This window comes from Lytechinus pictus, chromosome 6 (genome assembly GCF_037042905.1).
Source record: "Lytechinus pictus isolate F3 Inbred chromosome 6, Lp3.0, whole genome shotgun sequence".
Taxonomy (NCBI): Eukaryota; Metazoa; Echinodermata; class Echinoidea; order Temnopleuroida; family Toxopneustidae; genus Lytechinus; species Lytechinus pictus.
The window spans coordinates 10449067-10473247 of NC_087250.1; the positions used below are offsets into that span (position 1 = coordinate 10449067).

The window sequence follows — 24181 nt, forward strand, 5'->3', positions numbered from 1 at the left end:
AGGCATGAGTAGGCTGCAATTCAGACCCTTTATTCGAGTGAAGGGTTTGCACAGCAGACTAGCATGGCCCCAGCTGAGACTTGGAACTCTTTGATTAGGGTAACCCCCGTAACCCATCCAATTTCTTGGAACGATTTGCGACATTATCACCGTGAGACCAAGGAGGAGTCAAAACAATGGGAGCATCCCACGTCATCAACCCCAACGAAGGCCGACACAAGTTCGTCCATATTTCATTATAGACTTTAATGATTCAGGAACCTGTAGAATAAGACTAAATATTGGACACAATGCTGTGTTCTAAGAAATATAAAAGATTTCATTGACCAAATTTTGTTTTCACATCATAATCCGTTTTATGTGTTAGGCTCAAAACTTTTCAGTCGCCCCTCGTGTTTCGTTTTAGTTCAGCAGGGTAGCCCCATCAGCAATTGGGATACTAATTGGGGTAATAATAATAATAACATTGCGCCTCAGAATAGAGTGTTTCTAGATAGAGGGCGCTATACAAATGCCTATTATTATTATCATTATGGGGCCCTGCAAAAAGACATAGAGGTACAAATATTGAGAAATAAACAGAAGATGCTTGAATATAATTTAATTTCGAATACAAAATAGTTTAATTGATAAGGATTAATATCATTTCGGTCTTTTGTCTTTTCAAAAACAGATTACACAACGAGTTCCCCCTGGAGACCGTGGACTACCGAGTCTAATAGTAAGTATAGATCAACGAACGTCGAGGGCAGCGAAACTGCAAAATTTTGATGCCCTCCACGTTCGTTGCTAAAGAAGACAATTTTTTTACTTAAGATTTATATTCTACACCATTATTATTATTATCATTATTCATGCTTATATATGTAAAAGGAGATGCTCGCCATGCCGAAAAAATTGGTTTTAATAAAAGCATACATAAAAAAGAAAATACCCGGGGGAAAATATTGGTCAAGGTCTACTGAATCCATCACAGATAAAGAGATATATGAATATTCATACTTAATGTATGCCGTCATTTGAGACCAGCTCTCCTATCTTACATGTGATGCACATTTCATAAATTTTTTTTTCGAGAAGCATGAACAAAAACATTTTGTCGAAGCTATAGAAGGTAGTTTGGAATGATGTGATAGATGATTTTTCTAGGCCTTTACAAATAAAATGATAAAATTAACTTCATATTTTTTTATATTTATTAATCAGAAATTTGCATTTTGGGAAATGAATATTATACGACATAAGGAGGAACTAATCGTCGCTTTACAAATAAATTGCTTTATTATTCTTTAGGTGATTTTCATCAAATTTCCTCCAGTTTTTCCCACTTTTCAAGTACCAACTTATCGACAGGGTGAATTTCCTCTTTAAAGACAATATTTATCCGTGGCGAAAAATGAACCAGTCATTTTTCATTTCATTGCTTCCCACTTGATGAAAAAGGAAGTTAAATTTGTTTATATACGAGATCCAACGATAAAACATTTTTTTTAAGGTCAGTGTTTGTTTTGTAATCAATAAATATCTCAGGATTCTATGAAAGAAAATAATAACACCTAACAGCCTTGTGGAACACTTCTCAGCCTTATTACACTTTAAGATGAATTGGTCACTATTAAGTAAATGTAGTGGCGCATGCTGTTGAACATGAAACTTAACTTCTCTTTCTATACATTATTTCCATTAAAATTTTAGATTTGCCACCATGGACAACAGGGTCATCCGGTATGTAAACAAAGTTCATGTGATATAATACTTCAGTTATTTTAATTGTTGATCATTGATCATCAAGGTTGCTTTTGCATATCCGTCGCTCGAGTTATAAGATGAATATTTTAAGTGAATATTTATCCTCAGTCGAAGTATACCATCCATTAGCACTATGTGGATTAACCTTCAGATAACCTTACTATGTATTGAAATCATCGTTGGCTGGAGGACAGGAAGATAAAACCCCTTATTATGACCGTTCGGATCCCCCAAACAATAAATTAAATATCGTTTGGTTTGTATTCATCATAGTCTAAGGATTACAGCAGAAAAGATGTGGTGACATTGCACAGCCTTGCGGAAGACCTCTCCTTTTATCTTCCACATGAAACTTGAATTTAATATGGTCAAGATATGAAATATCTTAGGTCACAGATGGTTTTAAACGTAAGAGCAGAACGCATGCAAGAACACAGTAAATGTATTGACACTGCAAGGTCGCGAGGTCTTTGTCAAGAATTGTCGAACCGGAAAAGCAGTTTCGTCCTGAGTTTTGGAGGTGACAAAAATTTGTCCAGATTCCTGAACATAACAGCTGTTTTCACGGTATCATGACATCATGACATCCAGCGACATTTGCTCTGGTCTTAATATCTCAGAGAGCATAGGGTTAGATTTAGGATTGTAATTATAGTTTTTTGTTCAGAATAATACAAAGCTAGGGACTAGGTTTATTCAGGTTTGAGGGTTAGGTGTCATGTTTGGCTTAACGTGCATATTTTCCATCGGAGCGATTGTCGCCGGAGCAAATGTCATGGAACCATTTTGATTCACCTAGTTTTCGACAAAGACTTCAAGGTTTTTGTTTTGTGATGAAGGAAATTTGACAATGTATTTTCTTTGTTCGTGAATCCGTCATGCGTTGTGGAGCGAAAAGTACCTAATTAAAATCCCCTTTCTGACTTGTAAAAGTCTCTGTCTGCCCGGTTGCAAATCTTTAGTGAGGTGTTGGCGAGCTAGGAATATCACCGTCTGGCATGAGGCTAAATGGGAAGTAGGCGAAATGGATGTATACCAATCGACAATTTACTTTTCTCTTTTCTCTCTCTTTCTCTTAGCTTGTGGATCCGATCAGTTCCAATGCTACAACGGTAATTGTATTCCAGGCTCCTGGCAATGTGATTATATCAACGATTGCTCATATAACGAGGACGAACAAAATTGTGGTGGTACGATCTCTTATGATTACTCTATATAAATATAAAGAAATACATAAATAAATAAATAAATATATATATATGTATTATATATATATATATGTATATACATGTACATATACATACATATATATACATATATATATATAGGTATATAGTATAGTAATAGGGTGGAGCGAGTTGCTTAGATTTTAGTTGTACAGACTGTTTCCCCCTGAGGGTTCATCAGCAACAATATATAGGTATATATACCTATATATAGGTATATATATATTCATACATACATATACATATGTATATGTAATATATATATATATATGTCGTTTGATTTCAGCAGGTTAGCCCCATCATTAATTGAGATACTATTGTACACGGGGGCCCTGCATAACATAAAAACACATAGAAACACAAATATATAGAAATTTAGAGATGATACTGGAATATAGTTTAGTTTCGAATACAATATAATTTAAGTGATAAGGATTTATGTCATTTTTTTCTTCTTTTTTTTGTAGAATACACGACATATTCATGGCCACCCTGGGAACCGGAGCCTACCGAGTCTTATGGTAAGTATAAATAAACGAACGTTGAGGGCAGCAAGACTGCAAATTTTTGACGCCATCTACGTTCGTTGGTAAGATGAAGACTATTACACGTAAAGTTGGAGACTCACCATGCCGATAAATTAGTTTTAATAAATAACAAAACAGATTTACTGTATAGAGGAAAATAAAGGTGATGGTTTTATGAACCCATTACGGAATGGAGAGATGAATTTTTATTATGCTTGACGTCATGTGCGACAACCTCTCCTATATTACATGGGATGCACATTTCATGAATTCCACTTTTTTGTTTTCATGAAACATGAATACAAAAAAAATTGTTGAAGCTGTAGAAGGTAGTTTGGAATGATGACTTGTGTCGGGTGATTTATCTAGGCCTTTACAAATGAAATGAGCTTCATATTTTTTAAAGTGTATTTATTTATTAGAAATGTTCATTTTATGGAATTAATACTATACACGAAATAAGGAGGAGCTGATCGTCGCTTTTTAAATTAATTGTTGTATTATTCTTTAGGTGATTTTCATACAAAAAATATTATAAAATCTCATGCATTCCCGTTTTTAAGTTAATAGCTCAATTATTGTTCGCTACTGCTCCTGCACCTACACTGAACCCACATATACAATAATATTGTGTACAATTATTACGAGGCCGCCGCCATTATCAAGTTTAGTCGCTCACGATGGCGGTCTCCAGCATTCATTTCAATTACCATTTTGTTAAATGAATAATACAGTTCGTTGGTATTTATTTTCATTGCTTATATTACTCTTTAGTGTACTGTTGATTTGTTCTGTAAAACCTTTCTATGTGTTATGTTCCGGGGTTAAGATGTACACCCATCCTGCTGTTATTATTATTTATTATTATTATTATTATTATCATTATCGTTATTGTTATTCATGTACAGAAGTACATATAATATTTTCCTTCCTCGATGGAGTTATCCAACGAATAGCATTTTGCCCGAAGCGCACAGCGCTGAGGGAAAATATTCTCCCGAGAAGAATATACAACTTCGGAGCAGTGTCGCCAGGTTCATGCTGAAGAAAATGCCCAAATCCCCAGATTTCCAAATAAATTCAGATAAAAGTCGGGACTGTTACTGCCCCAAAAATAGTTTATGGACTGTGTGTTCTCCTACACTGAACATGATAACAAATGGCCTTTTCACACGTGAATCTTGAATCATCATTGTAATGATGATCCGCCATTCGTCTTTATAATCATCGGACCTTTCACACGCTCACTCGAACACTGATTTGAATTCGAATTCCCGAGCGAAGGCGGTATGTGTCCTTGGTGACATGTCAATCAAAGCACTGCATCGCAAATACAATGCACTTCCTTTTATTTCCGTGATACAATGCTTAAAAGTTCACGTAATTAAGCTCCGCCCTATGATGTTTTGGAGGTCAAGCTTTTCACACGTACAATTCGTATCGTAATTTGCGTTAATCTTAACTGGAATTAACCTCCGGAGTAGAATTTGAATTCGTGATTGTGATTAGCGTTCGTGATTCTAATAATGTTCTAATATGGTTTCACACGTGCTAAAAATACGTCATTGGCTTTATTTTCCACTGCATGGAATCATCAATTTTTTTTACCGTGTGAAAGGGTGGAATATAAGTGTTGCCAATCTCAAATGACAAAAAAATCAAAGACTGCAAATTCCGGATTCAGGTTCGCGAAATATGTTTTTGAGCTGTCGGTGGAAACACTGATTCTCTCTTTTTGGTTTAACTTTTAAAGGTTGCATGCCCGACGAATTCAGATGTTCCAATGGTTCTTGTATACCTCATTATTGGATTTGTGATCATTTCACCGATTGTCCCAACGACGAAGATGAGGAGGATTGCGGTGAGTTTGAGTTGGTTTACTACTATCTTTATTTTTTGTTAATTTAGAGAAAAACAATAGTGTTAATCTTGGTATAGGGTACTCAGCCGAGCAAGGAGTTTCACTCACCTGCGTATGCTCGAGGCAGCATAATATATTCAGCTAACTGACCCTATTCTCTGCCGCCAGATGTTCGAAAGAACCTTTGCGTTATTTTAGTTACTTTGCTTCAATTTACGGCTGTATTAAAATCCTATGTCTACCTTGACAGCTAATCACAGCTCGTCTATTAATTTGTTTTCTCCTCCATTGATATTAGTCATAATACATTTTTGAAATATATTTAATGTGTATAAATAGTGACGATGGTTACTTTTTGAGGAACGTGTCACACATGAATTTGGTGTAATACCATATAATATACAGCAAACAGCGTTGTAAAAAGTTTAAATAGCTTTTTTTGCGTGAATGCTTTATCATTCTTTTTTATGAAAGATTGAAATATATACCATTTACACATATACGTATCCATGTCTTGCAAAAATAGACCCTCTTTCCCAATTTTGGCAACCTACTTACCCTTTCCATTAGGATGTATGTTTAATGCCCTGGAAAGCGAGGGGGTAATGCGTACACTGCAAAAACTCCGGTGTTGATTTATTACCAGCCCGGAATCTATATATGTCCACACCAGAGGAGTGTTAAACAACACCAGTTTCGTTTTGGTCTAAGACCAGATAGGTGTTTATACAACACTAATTAGTATTGAAACAGCATCGGTTTGATTCCAAACTGGTGTTGTTTCAATACTTCTCCGGTGTGGACACATATAGATTTCGGGCTGGTGTTAAATCAACACCGGAGTTTTTGCAGTGTATATTATTTACCATACTAGGCAGCACTCCTCCCCCACCCCCGCTCCGGAAATCAGGATGGTACTCTTAAATATAGAAATTTAATTAAAATAACCTTCATTTTTCGAGCGGATGCTTTTTTGTTGTCAATTTCTTTCCCAAGCCAGCACACCCTCTTCAAAAAATGTTCCCGGCATTACCCTGTGGCAGTGCCCCCCACCTTTTTCCAAGACATGCCGCTATTTCCCAAACGACATTTATTTATTTATTTATTTATTCATTTATCTATTTATTTATTTATTCATTTATCTACTCATTTATTTATTCATTTATTCATTTAATTATTTATTCATTCGTGTTTTCTTTATAAAAAGCAGGGTAGTCCCTTCTTTACAAGGGAGCCCTGCTATCATTAAAATTCGAACATCATACAATCATAATTATAACAAAACAATTAAAATACACAATACAAAAATAATATATATACATAAAACAATGGGAGGAATAAGGCCCATACATATGACAAACGTAGTGTAGGTAAGGTTATGTCGTCCAAAATACATGTTTTATGTCAATTTCTTTCTTTCCATCATAAAAGACAGAAAATAGTAGGGGGACATTTGATATGGTGCCCCCTACTATTTTGGGTAGGGGGGACACGTCCCCCTGTCCCCCCCTGGAATTTCCGCCCATGCTGGTAACAAATTGAATAGTTTGCTGCTGGAAAGGACTGTTTTTTATACTCGGTTCTTGGTTTTGCGAGATACATGTTGGTAGAGTAGGCGGCTGTAGGCCTACACCTTTTTAAGATCTGGGACCGGCAACACAAAGGTTATTGATTAATCTCTAAATGAAATAGCCTATCAAGATCATCGTTGCATGCGCGTTTTGCTTAGTAGACCGACCAGGAACCAATCAGAATGTTTCTTTCAAATTAGCGATTAATCGTTCATCTGTAAGCCACGGGGCTCTGAATTTTTCAATAAAGAAATATTCAAATAAATTCAATTAAACATTAATTTTCTTCCGATTGACATGTCATCCATTTTTCATGCAGAATATACAAATCAATAATACATCATTAATATAGTACAAAAAACAATGAATATAAAATACAGTAGGCCTATGCAAATTATGTACATGGAAATAGGCGTAAAAACCCCGAAAGCAAGTGCTTGTGTCGGGATTCGCCTGTAAAAGTATAATTATGTCTAAACAACAATTTTGAAAAAATAAAAATTCCAATGGTTCGCGGCATGGGTTAATAAGGGCCAACTTAATGTAAAAGACGTAAATAAACTAGACAACTTTGAGGTTACGTGTAACTGTCTTTAATAACCATGGCCAAGAGACCAAGACTAGGTGGCGCGCTTACACTTTGCGCTTGCAACATCGAATCATCATTATAATGCTAGCGTCGATTTTTGTTTTTGTCCATAGATTACCCCACACCAAACCCTGCAGGCTATTTCGAATGCCCAGAAGGCACTATCATACCTAGCAGCGACCAATGCAACGGATACGTGGACTGCTCAGATCACTCTGACGAAGCGTTTTGTGGACCGAGTAAGATTTTTATTTTATACAGGAGTTTCTGCATTTTATTCATAAATCAATAACAAGTGAAAAAAAACCTTTATACAATAACAATGACATAAATGAGTACATTTTTTGTGTGACAATCGAAAATATAAATAATGTATAAGACTGAAAACTACATGAATGAAGCATGTAAAATAATAAGTTGGGTAAACATGCAGGGGCCAGCTATAATAAGCAGTTACACTGCTTGAAACAATAGCAGACGTAAGGACGGTACATATCCTTAATAGGTTAGAGATATATATTTCGATAAAATGATGTCACGAAGTAAAAAGTATGAAAGTTTAGATTTTCTTGTGGGGAGAGATAAGATAAGATTTACAATAGGGCATTTTCGCAATCACTACATAGACGCTTTCTATAACGCAGAGAATATGTTGTCAAAAGCCCTGGCCCGTATTCTGAAGTCGGGTTTAACTTAAACTCAGGTTTAAAGTTGTGGTTTAAGTATGGGAAGCCAAAAGTATCAAATTTTTTATTAAGTTGTATGTTTCTTATGTTTACTGAGCTCTTTCCTGATTCATCGATGGTGAAGACAATCATCTATTTATACTTCCTACACAATTATGAATGATTTGAGAGCCGAATGAGCTGAAGTATGATATCTCTACTGTTAGTGATTATGTAACAATTGGCTGTCCATACTTAAACCACAACTTTAAACCTGAGTTTAAGTTAAACCCGACTTCAGAATACGGGCCCCTGTGTCGCCCAAGACTCTGACTGAACAAACGACATGATTATGTGCGGTATTTTGTCCGGTCCGAATATGAAGACGATGTGCTGTCCCGGTCCAACAACTTTCGACAAAGACCTCTGATCTGTCTATTGTGATTTGACGGGCATTTTCAATAGATTCTGAACGATACAGAAAGATTCTAAGAAAGGGGATGTTAAACCCCGGGGGGCCACTTACATTGACGAGTGAATACCATGCGCGACCAAAAAAACACGTAAAAAGGATGTCTTTTTCAAGATAGGGCACGTTACGTACGTAACTTGATAAGGGTGTCAAAACACAAAAATAATGAAAAAAGGGTATCTATTCCGCTATGAAAGGTACGTGTTTAGGGTCAAATTTTCGGGGATGATAAAACAAAATTAAAATGCTTCATAAAGGATGCCCTTTTTGCCCCAACACTACATGTGTAGGGTCCGATTTGCGAGAGGTGTGGAAGGTGGAGCCGTAGGCCTACTAAACCAAATGGTGTGTAAAGGTAAAACAATAAAATATCGCTGTACTTGTTTAGGGGTTAATTTCAGAGAATACTTGCCAAGAGTATCGTTTTGTTTCCAATACTTGATAGGGTAGGGTTTCAGACGCCAATACTTGTTAAGGGGTGCATTTTCAGAATATGAAAAATACGTGTTTAGGGTGCTTTTCGAGACCCCATGGTCGTGCATGGTATCCACTCGTCAATGGAAGTGGCCCGGGATGTTAAAATAGGCTATTTAGTGCATTCAGTCATTACGTAACATTCAAGAAGGGAATATGTCTCTTACCATGCTAGGATTTGGTTTGGTTTTATTTACCGCATAAAAATCACAATAAAATACATTTCACAAGATATTAGATTAAATATAAATATATAAACATGCACATAAAAATATACGGATGGATCACTCTATTCAGAGCCATTGATATAATGGCTGTGTTCTTCCTAGAGGTCCAGTCAAGGTAATCAAAGTAACGAAGTTAATCCTAGTGATATAATTGGTTGTGCAGCCCACTATTATTATCATTATTATTAATAATATCATTATCATTATTATTTTTATATGTTATAATTCTAATATTGTTGTTATCATTATTATCATCATCATCATAATTATTAGTATTATATCATGCGTTATTATACCGTTTTAAAGCAAGTGAAAACATTTTGAAATCTTTTGGAAATAATATTGAAAACATTTTCAGCATACTGGGTCCCTTTATCGACTTTATGATGGTGTACATGATTCAGTCTTTAAAAAGTGGATTATTTTTATTGAAAATATCTGAACAATGGTTTTATTTTACATGCTGATGGGGGTAATTTAAATTTACATTTTCTCAGCTTGCCAATGGTATGAAGAATTCGAATGCGCGGATGGCATGTGCATTTCGAGCGACCAGTTCTGCGATGGCGTCAACGACTGCCCATTATATGGCGAGGACGAGTGGTATTGCGGTAAGCATTGAAGTCCCTCTAAAGTGGGTTATTTCCGATTCGTCTAGTTCCAATTCGTCCAATTGCCAACTTGTCTACTATGATTTGGTCTACCATCAGTTCGTCCACTATCCACATGGTCTAATTGCCAATTCGTCGACTCATCGTTTCGTCTAATAATCAGTTGGTCCAATAGTCATTTAGTCCATATACCACTTGGTCTAATTGGACTAAGTGTTCATTGTGGAAGATGAATTAAAATAAAATTGATATTATACCAACTAGTTATGAGACGAAATGGTCATAGTCGAAATGGTGATTAGACGAAGTGATGATTGGACCAAATGGTTATTGGATCAAACTGTTGTTAGACGAAATGTTGATGGACGGAATGGCACTATACTAAATGAAAGAAGACCATGTGGTGGGTGGACGAGTTGGCAATTTACCCTCTAAAGTTTTGTGACGTCGTTGGATTAAAGTCCATTACGACGTTTTCAAAACCCTTTGCGACGTTACTTAAAACCCATTATAACGTTATTAAAAGCCAATTAGAAAGAAAAATTCGATGTAAACATACTTGATGAGGAGAGTTGTCTGAAACACAGAACTTTGCTTCTTATTGACATATCTTTATGAATTGCATTAGAGAAACAGAAAATTGTCGAAAAAAAAAACAACAGGAGTTAAAGAATCTATTTTAGTCATGTAAAAGTCTTTTTGAACAAGGTCTGTTGTGAATCAGAAACAGGGAAATAAAAATTATGCACATAATAATCTCAATGTATTTCAATCAGTAGGCCTATATTCGGCGTGCATCGAATCGAAGTAAGTGCAGTTTGAACAATGAATGCTGACGAAAACAAGGCTTCAAATAATTAATTCTTTCGATTGAGTTACAAATGTGACTGCTTGCTTTTACACAGGAACGGATTATTCATATTTTGATTCCTGGGCCGATTATGATTCCTGGTCCTATTGCATAAAAGTTACCAATATGGCAACTTTGCCATGCAATGGTAACTTGCATGGAATCCTTGATTTTGGTTGGCTGTTGATCAGTGTTACCATGGTAGTTACCATAGGACATGTAGGATGGCAAAGTTACCACAATAGTAACTCTTATGCAGCAGGGCCCATGCAAGTCCGACAACTGACCTTCCTACTCCTGGCCATCCGAGCATGTATAGAATCAAATAACCATGGTTTCCAAGTTGAAAAATAAATGCTGACTAAAACAAAGCTTCAAACAATTCATTCTTTCGATTGAGTTTCGATGTGACTGCTTGCCCTTATACCCAGATTTCGATTATGGTTCCTGGTCCTATTATGATTCCTGGTCCTATTATGATTCCTGGTCCGACTACTGGCCTTCGTACTCCTACTGGCCCTCCGAGCCTGACAGTGGTACTTGCATGAATATGTGTTCCTGCGGCGAGACTGGCGACGGCGGGATCGACCAATGTAGATCTGGAGACTGCTACTGCGATGACATCTGCAAACGTTTCGGCGACTGTTGCTTAGATAAGGACTACTACTGCCCAGTGCAAGGTATTTCACCTACATTAATTTGTTATTACAGTGTGTCCCACAAAAAAAGAGGAAACCGGGAGGTTATTTTTTTACAACATAACCAAAAGATTTTATGTCTGTCATTCAGAACATCATAGACTTCAACCTCTCCTCTTCATTTTGATACCAACAAAGTATGATATGAGTAGTTTAGGCAAAGATAAGCAAGAAGAGTTTGAAAAGTTAACGTCGAAACCATGTTGTGCAAGAAAATGAGTCGATATTTGTTTAGGACGCACAGACCCGGGGGGCGTTTCATGAAAGGACTTGTCGGACGTTTTATCCGACAAGTCCCATTTTATCCGACAGTTACCATAGTAACAGTACCTCTCAGCCAATCAACATCAGAGAAAGATGTCAGATCTGACAACTTGTCGGATGAAAATGTTGATGAAACACTCCCCTGGCGTAGAAAAGGAATGGCTCGTTAGCATGTATCTTGTATTCTTTGTAGTTTTCTTTCACTAATCTCTTAATGAGAGATGATGCAGATACAAGTGTGAGTTTCCGCGCAAGTTGTTTCCAGCAGGCTTCAGAATTTATTGTTTTTACTCCGCAGTGCGTGATCAATTCAGTAAATGTTTGGTCTCGAAAAAAAAAAAAAGTAATATTCTTACAGTTGTTGATGTTAAATTTATGATTGAGACATATCCAATTATTGCGATATAACCTTACTTCACAGGCGGGATTTTTGTGTGGGACGCACTGTATTGGTCTAAATCAAACGTTAATCGCGCTAAGGATAACGTAATAACTTGCTGTCTCCATAATCGATACATGATAACAATGCATTTTGCGACCATAATTCAACGTTGAACTCAGGTGTCCCCCTCCCACTCTCATTACTTTCCTCAAGTGATATTGTCCTATCAATTTGTTTTTACATTTTTCCTGAGCGCGGGGGGGGGGGGTTAAAATTTGTTTATGCGTTATAGAAGTATGTTTTATTATCATTATTATTATCATCTGTGATTCGGCCAATACTATACTTCCTTAATTAACTTTTGATTGCGTTGAGCGTTAACTAAAATCGAAATGGCGTTTTAAAAAGGGAATTTATTATCAATATCGTTCTCACAATTATTGTTTTTAACATTTTGACCTATTTTTTGGTTGATTTATTTTGATTTAGAATCAGGACTAGATGGCGGCCTATACTACATTGAGAAAGTCCAAGAGTTACCGGTAAGTGTTTTGTGTTAGACCACCTCTAAACAGACCTCTGCATGGCGTAATGGGAGAGAGGGCAAAGAGCCCCCCCCCCCCCCCTAAAACACCAAAAACACAGAAAAAATATAGAAAGTAAAAATAGAAATAAATGAAGAAAAAAAAAAGTTGCTCTACCAAAAATGAGAAAAAGTAAAGTAAGACGGGCGAAATATAACACTGTCTTCTAAATCTATTGTCAAATTCTTTTCTTTGTATGTAGAGGGACAACAATTTAATAGCATCATATATATCAATACGATGTACAAAGTCGAGACAAGTAATTTCAAGGAGGGTCAACATACAGTAGTGCTAAAAAGTTAGTGAACCCTATAAATGCACCCCTTCATGCTGAGTGTTGAGTGAAGACAACAACACTACAATGTCTGATGAGCCATGAGAAATAGAAACAAACTTTATTGAATGTAATATTTTATCACCTGACATCACAATTAAATATCTAATACATGGCAGAACTAGAACACTTGAAATATGTTCATTTTCTGATGGTGCTCACTAATGTTTTAGCACCACTCTATATGAGCTGATTCGAATACAAAGAAAAAATGCAAACAAGCATAACACTGAAAATTCCATCAAAATCGGATGTAAAATAAGAAAGTTATAATATTTACAGTTTCGCTTCATTTCACAATTTCTTATCCTGTCGATATAAGTAAATAAGGAAACAGTTGTATGATGATACCATTCAATTACTTTTGTTATTGTTTATGAAAAAAAAATCAGGTTCACGTCCGACGACGACGCGCAGCTGAGGGACAAAAGCGCCGAGCTCGCCGATCAGGCCCTAAAGAGGTCGACCAGGAAAGAGCCCGAAGACGAGAGGACCAAGCAAAGCGCCTTGAGGGACGCCGAGCTCGCGCTGCGGAGAAGGCAAGACGAGTGCGACAAGCCGAAGCCTAATATCCCAGTGTGGAAAGATGCATCAGCATGCTAGATGATTAACGTTCACATCAAAATGAAATTACAGTTACTCATAATTACATCACACAGTTACATCACACAATTCTACAATTACAGTTACACTTCAGTACATCATTCATGTGTATACTCCCCAACTTAAGATTTTGTAAGCATGTTTTTGTCCTTGCTCAGACTGCCTGTCCTTAAAAGACGTAACAATGTTCGTGTATGTAATAATCTCTACCAAAAATTCCAGATCACTCAATTATCTACATATTCATATTGCTTTTATAAATACGATAATTCATAACGCGGGGGCAATAGATTTTGATTAAAGAAAGTAATGTACAAGACAACAAATTAAAACAATTACTGATATGTATCGATTTGTTGCATCAATCACATTGTAAATAGAAATATAATATATAATTCTTAATGATACCTTGTCGGTAATTTCATGGTAAAATAATTTTATTCCTCTTTTCAAGAAAGGAGTAAATCCATTGCGCTGCTGTGCGGGCATTGGTCTCCGTTTCTTTGTTCTTGTTAATTGAATAAATTATTGTGAACGAGAAAAATAAACCATTCGTAAATGTTCGTTTGTTGTAAGGTGAGGCGAGGTCAACCTTATGCAAAAGTACGTTTATATAATGAATGTGTGTGTGTGTGAGTGTGTAATAGAAACAGACAAAAAGTAAGGGAGTGAGTGTATGTGAGAGAGTGAGAGAGAGAGTGGGGGGAGATTGGGTTTGTGTGGGGGGTGTGATAGAAACAGAGACAGAAAGTGAGAGAGTGGGTGTGTGTGTGAAAGAGAGAGGGGGAGGGAGTTCGTGTGTGTTTGATAAAGGTAGAGAGAGCGCGAGGTCAACCTTAAGCAAAAGTACGTGTATTATGAATGTGTGTGTGTGAGATAGAAACAGAGACAAAGAGGGAGGGAGATCGAGAGTGTATATGAGAGAGAGAGAGAGAGGGGAGTAAACGGAGAGATTGTGTGTGGGGCACTAGCGTACCTACGGGGGGGGCAGAGGGGGCAGTCTGCCCCCCTGACGAGCCACAACCCATGCAAAGGACGTATCCATGCCCCCCCCTGACGAGCTTGAAGACCTTTTTTTTCTATTTTTTTTTTTGCTTGTCAAATTTTTTTCTGGTACGAAATCCTTCATTTGTGATTGAAGACTTTTTTTTTTTTTTTTTTTTTTGGCTTGTCAATTTTTTTTGGCGGACGGTTTTGCCCCCCCCCCTGTGAAAAATCCCAGGTACGCCACTGGTGTGGGGTATGTGTGTGTGTGATATAAACAGAGACAGAAAGTAATGGAGTGATAGGGTGTGTGTGGGAGTGTGAAAGAGAGAAGTGGGGAGTTCGTGTGTGTTTGATAAAGGTAGAGAGAGCGAGGTCAACCTTAAGCAAAAGTACGTGTATTATGAATGTGCGCGTGTGTGTGTGTGTGTGATAGAAACAGAGACGAAGAATAAGGGAGGGAGATCGAGATTGTATATGAGAGAGAGAGAGAGGAGGGAACGGAGAGTTAGGATTTGTGTCATGTGATAGAAACAGAGACAGAGAGGGAGGGAGTGCGTGTGTGTGAAAGTGAGAGGGGAGGGAGAGAGTGTGTGTTTGATAACGGTAGAGAGGGACAGTAAGTGGGTGTGTGTGAGACACATAAGGGGGTTTGTGTGGGAGACATCCGTGTATAATGAATGTGTGTGATAAAAACAGAGACAGAAATTATTGGAGTGATAGGGTGTGTGTGGGAGTGTGAAAGAGAGAAGTGGGAAGTTCGTGTGTGCTTGATAAAGGTAGAGAGAGCGAGGTCAACCTTAGGTTAAAGTACGTGTATTATGAATGTGTGCGTGTGTGTGTGTGTGTGTGATAGAAACAGAGACGAAGAATAAGGGGGGGGGATCGAGAGTGTATATGAGAGAGAGAGAGAGGAGGGAACGGAGAGATTGGGTTTGTGTGTGATAGAAACAGAGAAGAAAGGGAGGGAGGGAGTGTGTGTGGAGGGTGTGTGTGTGTGAGAGAGAGAGAGAGAGGGGGAGTGTGTGTTTGATAAAGGTAGAGAGGAACAGTAAGTGGGTGTGTGTGAGACACATAAGGGGGTTAGTGTGGGAGATATTGTACCATTTAGCTGTGTGTAGTATGTAGCTGTATGTTCAACATGATCAATGATCACGATGATGCATACTTCTGATTTTTGTCAAACAATCTCTGTTATATTTGTGTTACATATTATATTGTTAAGCAGAAGCGATGATTAAATTAAATCAAATTAGATGAGAAGAGTCATATAGAAAATGTTTTACCGCCCTTATTTGTTGCCATTGCTACACGGTGCTAGAAAATGCCTATTTAGATGCCATTAACAATAAAAGTCCATACACTTTTATAGATATTTGAACCTTTTGTTCTGTATTTGGAACTTTTTTAAGGTTTTCAAAGACTAAGAAAAGGGTTCTAAACAGTCCTTTAGAAATATTTTCGGTTCTAAAAGGAACCTTTTAATGTTCTTTATACCTCTCATTGGGGTTCTTAATGCTGTATATATCCTACCATTTTTGTATAGGGACCTTTATACCACCTATAGTTTTTTCCCTTTTACTTGAAGAGCCCACTTTATATAACCTTAAAAGGATTCATTGCTGAACCCTAATGTTCTAAAGTACTCTGTTTAGGACCCCTTTTTGCTTATTTGAAGAAATGTTAAATGTTCCAAATACGAGGCGAAGGAAGGTTCTAATAAAGTTTCTTGTTTCTTTCTAAGAGTTTACCGTTAGAGGGGGCGGCTCCCGCGTGGCTGCACCTTCCTTCAGTGTATTCCGCACACATGAATATTGCCTTTCTTTGTTGACGGTTTATGATGAAAAGAATATGACTTTGACCAGCATCCACGTCTCCATAGCGCGATGGCGGCCTTTTCACCAATTACAGTTGATAAATTCTGGAGATAAGGCGTCGATAGAGAATTGGTAGAGGTAACTTCACATTAGAGTGAATGTGTATTTGAAACGAATGGAAGCGAAATTAATAACACGTTTACCCTGTCGTGTGATCCGTTACGATTGGCCTTCCATAGCCGTGACACAACATTTCCTCGGGCGGCAACTGCTCCGGGCTTTGTTGCGTCTAGGATATAGGGTGTGGGTTGCATAATATTATATGTTAGATTAAAGGCCCCCTCACACCTAACCGAATTGCCGTAAATATGCCTTGCGATGGCTGGCGAAAGGCATTTTCAAACAAATCGTTTTCAATAGTAACTAATAGTAAATCATATTTACCCTTCGTGTTTGGGTTCGTACATTCTTTGAACTAACAGCTGCAATTATTCAAATTCGCGCAGACATTTTGAACATGTAAACAATTTCCCGACGAATTGAAAAATCGTTGGTCATCTGTACTGTTTGAATTCGCATCTCTTATTTAGTCTGCGGTAATCGTTTGTTTTTGTCGCGCAAAGTCCCTCTTCGGGCTTTGCCAAAGTTAATTGTTACGTAATTAGTGTCATTTTAATCTTTATTGCTGCGTCATGGTTGCCATGCATATTTGCGCATAATGATAATAATAATAATCATAAGAGTTGCGCGCGCTTTATCAATAATTGTCATTGTTTGAGTATTAACGTTTTGCATGCGGTACACGGAAAAGGGCTGCGTCCAGTTCAGTTTTGCAGAAAGCAACAGAAAGCCATATTTGAATGTTATCTGCATGAACCGCTTAATCTACAAAATAATTCTGCTGATCATTATTAATCGACAATCATCTATCAAATAGTTTTTTAAATCGTATTTGAAACTCGTCCTGTCATCGTTGTTCGCCGTATCAGCATATTGGAAACTCCTCTTAAATAGAGGCAGCCACAGTTAAAGAGGAATAATTGAGGGAATTGTATATTACAATTTATATCCTACATAGAGTAAATCCTGTATAGTGATTGGTTTAAGTAGCATCATGTGACCTAATATATTTCAACTATGATGTTGCGTGACGTCAGACCTCGATATATCATACAGATATTGCCTACCTAGAGTTTGAATATAACATTTCCTCTCCCCGACGGAGTTATATTTTTCCCAAGGGATTATATTTTGCCCGAAGCGTTCAGCGCTGAGGGAAAATATTATCCCGAATATAGCTTCGAATATAGCTTCGGAGGGGAGTTGAAATGTTATTTATTAAAACGATAGACCAGGCAATATTTGTTATATTATATAGTCTATGTGGAATCGCCATCAGAAATTGCATTCATCATCTGGCTCAAACCTGAAATTCTTGCTACAGCTCTAATCCATCTACGTCATAATAGATTTTTTTTTTTAAATACATCAAGCGCGTACTTCATGCAATTGACGCGTTAACATTAGCGCGTTCATCAAAAACTACCTTGTTACGCAACTTGTATGCAGCGAGTGACGTCACCTTAGTGAATATAACGCCGCAATTGACAATACAACGCAGTATATTCCCTGAGGTGACGTCAAAACCTAGAATATAACAAATGCGATCCTCGCAGTTATGGTCACGTGGTGGTGTATTGACCTATCACTGATTCGAATCTACATAACCTATGTAATATTTTTGGATATATCGAGGTCTGACGTCATTATTTCGCAAAACTGGATATCGAGCTAAACTCTCGGGCGCACCGGCCAGCGCGCTCTCTCTCCCGGGCAAGTCCAGCTATGCGTCGGCGCAGGCACTAATCTGCGTTCCGCTGAGCGCGGTGGCTCGGAGAAAAGTAGGTTATTCAACTCAACTAACCGGACTTTGCAAGCTCAACGCATAGATTTTGGTTGTAAATTATAAAAAGTAGGATATAAAACAAATATACCAGGCGTTTCATTCGAAAGCATAGTGGGAATTATTAATCCTCGGTTGGACTGGCAAAACTACTATATTTCCCTCGGGGCTTCGCCCCTCGGATAAGTAATTCCACTATACTTTATCAAAGCCTGATATATTTGTTTAATATGAAATGGATTTACGGTATATCCACACGACGTCCAGTAGACCTGTTACCGGCTGCACGGAAACGCTAATAGAGCGTTTTCGCTCCATGACACACGACAAACTCAAGAACAATGAAAAAGTATTGTCGAATGCAATTGAAAGAAAGAAGTCTTTCTCATAATTCTGAATCAAAACAACAATTTCGTCCTGGACTCGGGATAAATGACATTTTTGCCATTTTTCGTCAGCTCCGAAACTTAGGACGAAATTGCTGTTCCGGTTCACCAATTTTCGACACAGATCTCCCTGCTGTTCTTTGTTATTCGAAGAACATGTTAAATATTTTTACAGTGATCTTGAATCCATTGCGCGTCGCGAGTGAAAACCTGCTCAAAAAGGCACCTGTTACGAATCAATGTTGCCGCGATACCATATAGGGATTTTTCGCAACCGCTAAAGAGACGCATTCGGGAACGTAGAGAATCTATTGTCAAAAGCCCTTCATGACAAAACAGTTCTTGTCGAAAATCAGTGAATCATGATTCTGGACATGCAGGCAACAAACTTGCAAGCTTTCTTCAACTCCGAATCTCAAGACGATCTGCTATCCCGGTTGTGTTTTTTGGGGGGTCATTACTTGTGCACCAGACACGAGAGAGCAGAGGGAATGACGTTAAAGGTTTTTTTTTTGAGACTTTGAACCACATGACAAATCTTGGACTTTTTCAAATTGCCAAAATTTTTAATTTGAAAATTATTTGAAACTCGAACCTGCGCCATAAACTCGACTGCAGGAATGACTTGTTGATTGATCCACACCAATTGAGCTGATCGAGGGGTCGGAAATAAGCATATCTCCCGACGTTTCGTGTTCATTAATATGTATGAGGCGTAGTCTGATTAAATAAAACCTTTTATATCGTCATTCACACTGCCTATCGGGTCGGAAGCACAAGTACTGACGAAAAAATATCCAATAAGAAAAAAAGAAGGCCATTCGCAAAAACAAAAACAAAAACCAAAGGCCTATACTCACAACAATTTAGTTCATCTGCTCGGTTAATGCAATGCGGGAACCCATCGCAAACGTACAGTTGTGCCACGCACATACCGTTGCATAGCACATAGTTAGGATAGCTCTCGCATTCTTTAGAAGAATAGAATAAAGAACAAAGAAGACATTATGTACATGTACATCAATATTATCAGTACATCGGAGAGGGAAGTTCAGTTTAGCTGGAAATTCCAGTTCTGCTGTCGATCTTAAAGCCCCCTCACACCTGACCGAATGTGGGCGGACGAAGGGTGACGAATGGGAAAAATGAACAAAATGCACGCGAATTCAACGAATCCGAATAAAATTTCAGTCAAATCATGCGATCATTAACTCTCTTCAAATCTTATCAACGAACGGTAAGCGAAGAATAAATATGACATGCGAAGGATATCGATTTTTCGGTTAACCTCTTTGAGAAAATTGCGGCCGAAGGCCAGCGAAGAGTTGATATAACCCAATAAGACGAACGAACAGTGAGCAATGGTTTGATATGGCATGCGATTAGAAACGAAGACGAGGGAATAGATCGGGCAATCTTGTTCGTTGTGTCATCGTGTTGCTTCGTTACGGGTTCTTTCGAGATCGGTCCACTTTGGCAAAAGCGCGATGAGGGACTATGCGCGACAATAAAACACGAACGATAAACTAACGATTACCGCAGACTAAATAAGAGATGCGAATTCAAACAGATGACCAACGATTTCTCAATTCGTCAGGAAATTTTAAACATGTTCAAAATTTCCGCACGAATTTGAATAATTGCAGCTGTTAGTTCAGAAGGTGTACGAACCCAAACACGAAGGGTAAATATGATTTACTATCAGTTACCATTGAAAGCGATTTCTTAAAAATGCCTTTCGCCAGCCATCGCAAGGTATATTTCAGGCAATTCGGTTAGGTGTGAGGGGGCCTTTAAAGCCCCCTCACACCTGACCGAATGTAGGCGGACGAAGGGTGACGAATAGGAAAATGAACGAAATGCACGCGAATTCAACGAAATTCAAATAAAATTTTCGTTAGATCATGCGATCAGTAACTATTGTCAAATTTTATCAACGAACGATAAGCGAAGGATAAATATGACATTCAAAGGATATCGATTTTCGGTTCACCTCTTTGAGAAAATTACTGCCGAAGGCGAGCGAAGGGTTGATATAACCCAATAAGACGAAGGAACAGTGACCAATGGATTGATATGGCGTGCGATTAGAAACGAAGACGAGGGAATAGATCGGGCAATCTTGTTCGTTGTGTCATCGTGTCGCTTCGTTACGGGTTCTTTCGAGATCGGTCCACTTTGGCAAAAGCGCGAAGAGGGACTATGCGCGACAAAAACACACGAACGATAAACGAACGATTACCGCAGACTAAATAAGAGATGCGAATTCAAACAGATGACCAACGATTTTTCATTTCGTCGGGAAATTTTAAACATGTTCAAAATTTCCGCACGAATTTGAATAATTGCAGCTGTTGGTTGAGAAGATGTACGAACCCAAACACGAAGGGTAAATATGATTTACCATTAGTTACCATTGAAAACGATTTTGTAAAACATGCCTTTCGCCAGCCATCGCAAGGCATATTTCAGGCAATTCGGCTAGGTGTGAGGGGGCCTTTATATCGATTGGCAATGGTTCGAACTTCCTAATGTGGTTAATACGCGATAATTTATAGAACAAAGTTTAGTTACAATAAATCAGGGTTGCTTGAAATTGATCATTTCATTATACCTTGTGCTTTTCGTGTAGAGAAGGTACCATTTTGATTGATCACTAAACAGTTGTGTTACGGAGCTCTGATGCACTATTACAACCCCACACAGTTAAAACACTGTTTGAAATTGTATACACCGTTGTTTACTAATTATAAAACTTAAAGTTGTTTAACAATTTAAACACCATGCTTGATTTATTGATAATTAATTATTTAAAAATTAAACGTTGTGGTTTTAGACTTTAAACACTTAATCAAACTGTTTAAACAACGACTGTAAGTTTCATATAGTAAACAGCGTTGTGCAGTTTGTACAGGATATGACGTAGAGGCTTACTTCCGGTTTCGCAATATAATTCGTCTTCGCCCGCTAGACAATCGTCGATGTTATCACACAGCTTGGTTATTGGCAAGCACTTACGGTTCCAACAAGCGAATTCATCGTATCGACATACTGCAATAAAAATGAAAAGAAAAGTGTTTTTAAACCCCGGGGAGTAGTAAAATAAATAGATAAATAGATATTACGTTCTACAACCAGAAAAACAAAGAAGAAAACAAAAGTTTGAGAACAATTATGTATAAATATTCAAATCAACTCTTTAACTCTGAACTCTTTTGTTTTCGCTCTTCTTCCGCCTTATCTCGTCTTCTGTCCGATCCCATTTTTCTTTTGTTTCTACTTTAAAAAATCTTAGAGGGGGCAGTCACCCCCAACGTCCTCAGGGACCTGGGAAAGATTTTTTTCAGTGGGGATGCTGAAATCTCTACTCAAAGGGGGGGGGGAGAACACATCCAGGTTTATATATTATTCAATTTTCATGTACATGATGTATATGCCTATATACAGAATTTGGTATTTATATATATATATTGTGATGATTTTCACTAAATCTAATGCAATTTGTAATGATGAGTAATTTTTATATAATTACTTTGATGAAACTGGATATAATGCTTATGACCTGAACTCAGAAAGAGATCCTTCAAGACAGAGCTTTGGAAATATACACAACAAAAAAAGTAAGTCCCCCTTAAACAAACATCCATAATTTCCGAACCACTGGGAGTTTTTAATATATTTTTACATGAGCGTGTAGGGAATTTTATAAGCTACCCTCTTCTGTTACGGGCGTATTTTACGTCATGCTTCAGTGAGCACCGGCAGAATGCAAAATTGTCACTTTTTAAAAATCACAAGCAAAATATCATGACTTTGATTCCAGTTTATTGGAACGAATTCCACATTCTCATCATGAAAAATAGTCAGAAGGCTTGTAAAAGGTACTTTCTAAATAACGATACAACTTTTTTTTGCTAAATTTTACGGTTGAATAAATACAGTCAAAATTCGTTGGAATTTTTACACATTTCTATCGATGGAAATGATCGAATATGATGACAATTATTTTTGGGAAGAGTATCTTCAACAATATTCATCATTTCACGGCTAAATGAAAATTTAACGAAAACAAAAAATACGATTTTCAATTATCATTGGCAAGTAATGTTTCAAGTTGGTAACTGAAATTGTCTTTTTTCAACCTTTTATGTTATGTTCATGACCAATTAACATGCTTCAAAGATTCAAAGGCAGTTAATTAAACATTCACGCTTGAATGAACATGTGGAATGTAATTAGCTCTTTTTGACGTTATTGGAAAAAAATGTCATTGCTAACTATGGATATCTGTCACAAACCTTCTTGCATAGTTAATTTAATTGAATTTTATCAAAATCCCGATATCTAATGCTTCAGTGAGCACACAATATTCGAGAATAATGCAAATGAGAAGAAAGTTCAAGGCATTGACCCCACTCTGTGCCGTATCGAATGGTTATTTGAGTGTGCGGGCCCTTTGGATAGTATCACTCGGAAGCCATGTGCGAAGTTTCATGAGAAAACTATTGGCAGAAGTAACAAAAATCGACTATGAAACAAACCCTTATTTCACTTTTGTTGAAATTCTGACTTCCTCTCTCATAGACATTGTGTACACTATGAGTTCATATGTTTAGGAATAAGTAACCCCTTATTCCATGTGGTGGAACTTTTTTTCAAAGCTGTCTTTAGCAGTATCATTTGGCTAATTTTCCTAATAATTTCTCAGTATCAGTTGAATTTATAGACAAATCAGTGGTGGATCCAGAATTTGAAAGTGGGGAGGGTGCCGAGAAATTAGGGGGAGGGGAGCCACTAACATTTTCCAATTTTAACATGTTTTAACAGGTTACAGAGGATACTACCATAAACCCTCTATGAGATGATACGTCACAAATAAAATGTGCTCACTCAAGCATGAACATACATTTTTCAAAATTTTGTGTGGAGTGGCTCAATGATAGATAGTAAAACAAAAAACAATCCTTGCCCAACTTTGTATTTACACAATCTGAAAAACGACTCTTGTGACTTTCAAAATGGTCATTTTTAATTCAATCTTTGATTACTCATGCATGACCCAACCGATCAATCTCATTTCCCCCCAGGAGTTGTTTAGTGAGTGTAAAAAACCACCTACGAAATATTATATCTCAAAATTATTCCGTTCGAAAGTTACAGCATTTTGATTTAGGGGGGACTTACTTTTTTGTTGTGTATAGTTCTCCAGATTTACAGGTATCGTTATCTTTGTTTTTAACTTCTTCCTGAGTGATCAGATGAATAATATTTAACTTAATGGAAGATGAAAATAAATAAGATTTTGTGGCGTAAACATTTAAACGTTGAAACAAAGGTATTGACAAACTGTATTTATACATTGAAAATGATATTTAGTGGTTTAAGGTCTAACGAATGTACGTCT

General features: G+C 37.3%; 1 protein-coding gene across 3 annotated transcripts in view; it reads left to right on the forward strand.

Annotated features, from left to right (window-relative positions):
• LOC129263387 (deleted in malignant brain tumors 1 protein-like) overlaps positions 1–14232 on the forward strand; it is a 30606-nt gene extending 16374 nt beyond the window's left edge. For 2 of the 3 annotated variants that reach the window (XM_064100885.1, XM_064100887.1), the window contains 10 exons: positions 674–721; positions 1696–1725; positions 2829–2939; positions 3443–3496; positions 5256–5363; positions 7637–7762; positions 9859–9972; positions 11254–11502; positions 12656–12708; positions 13477–14232. In XM_064100885.1, coding sequence (XP_063956955.1) covers positions 674–721; positions 1696–1725; positions 2829–2939; positions 3443–3496; positions 5256–5363; positions 7637–7762; positions 9859–9972; positions 11254–11502; positions 12656–12708; positions 13477–13653 — 1070 coding nt within the window. In that variant the 3' untranslated portion in view covers positions 13654–14232. The remainder of the gene's footprint in view (positions 1–673; positions 722–1695; positions 1726–2828; positions 2940–3442; positions 3497–5255; positions 5364–7636; positions 7763–9858; positions 9973–11253; positions 11503–12655; positions 12709–13476) is intronic. The other variant, XM_064100886.1, reaches the window with a different exon arrangement.
• Positions 14233–24181: the final 9949 nt, after the last annotated feature.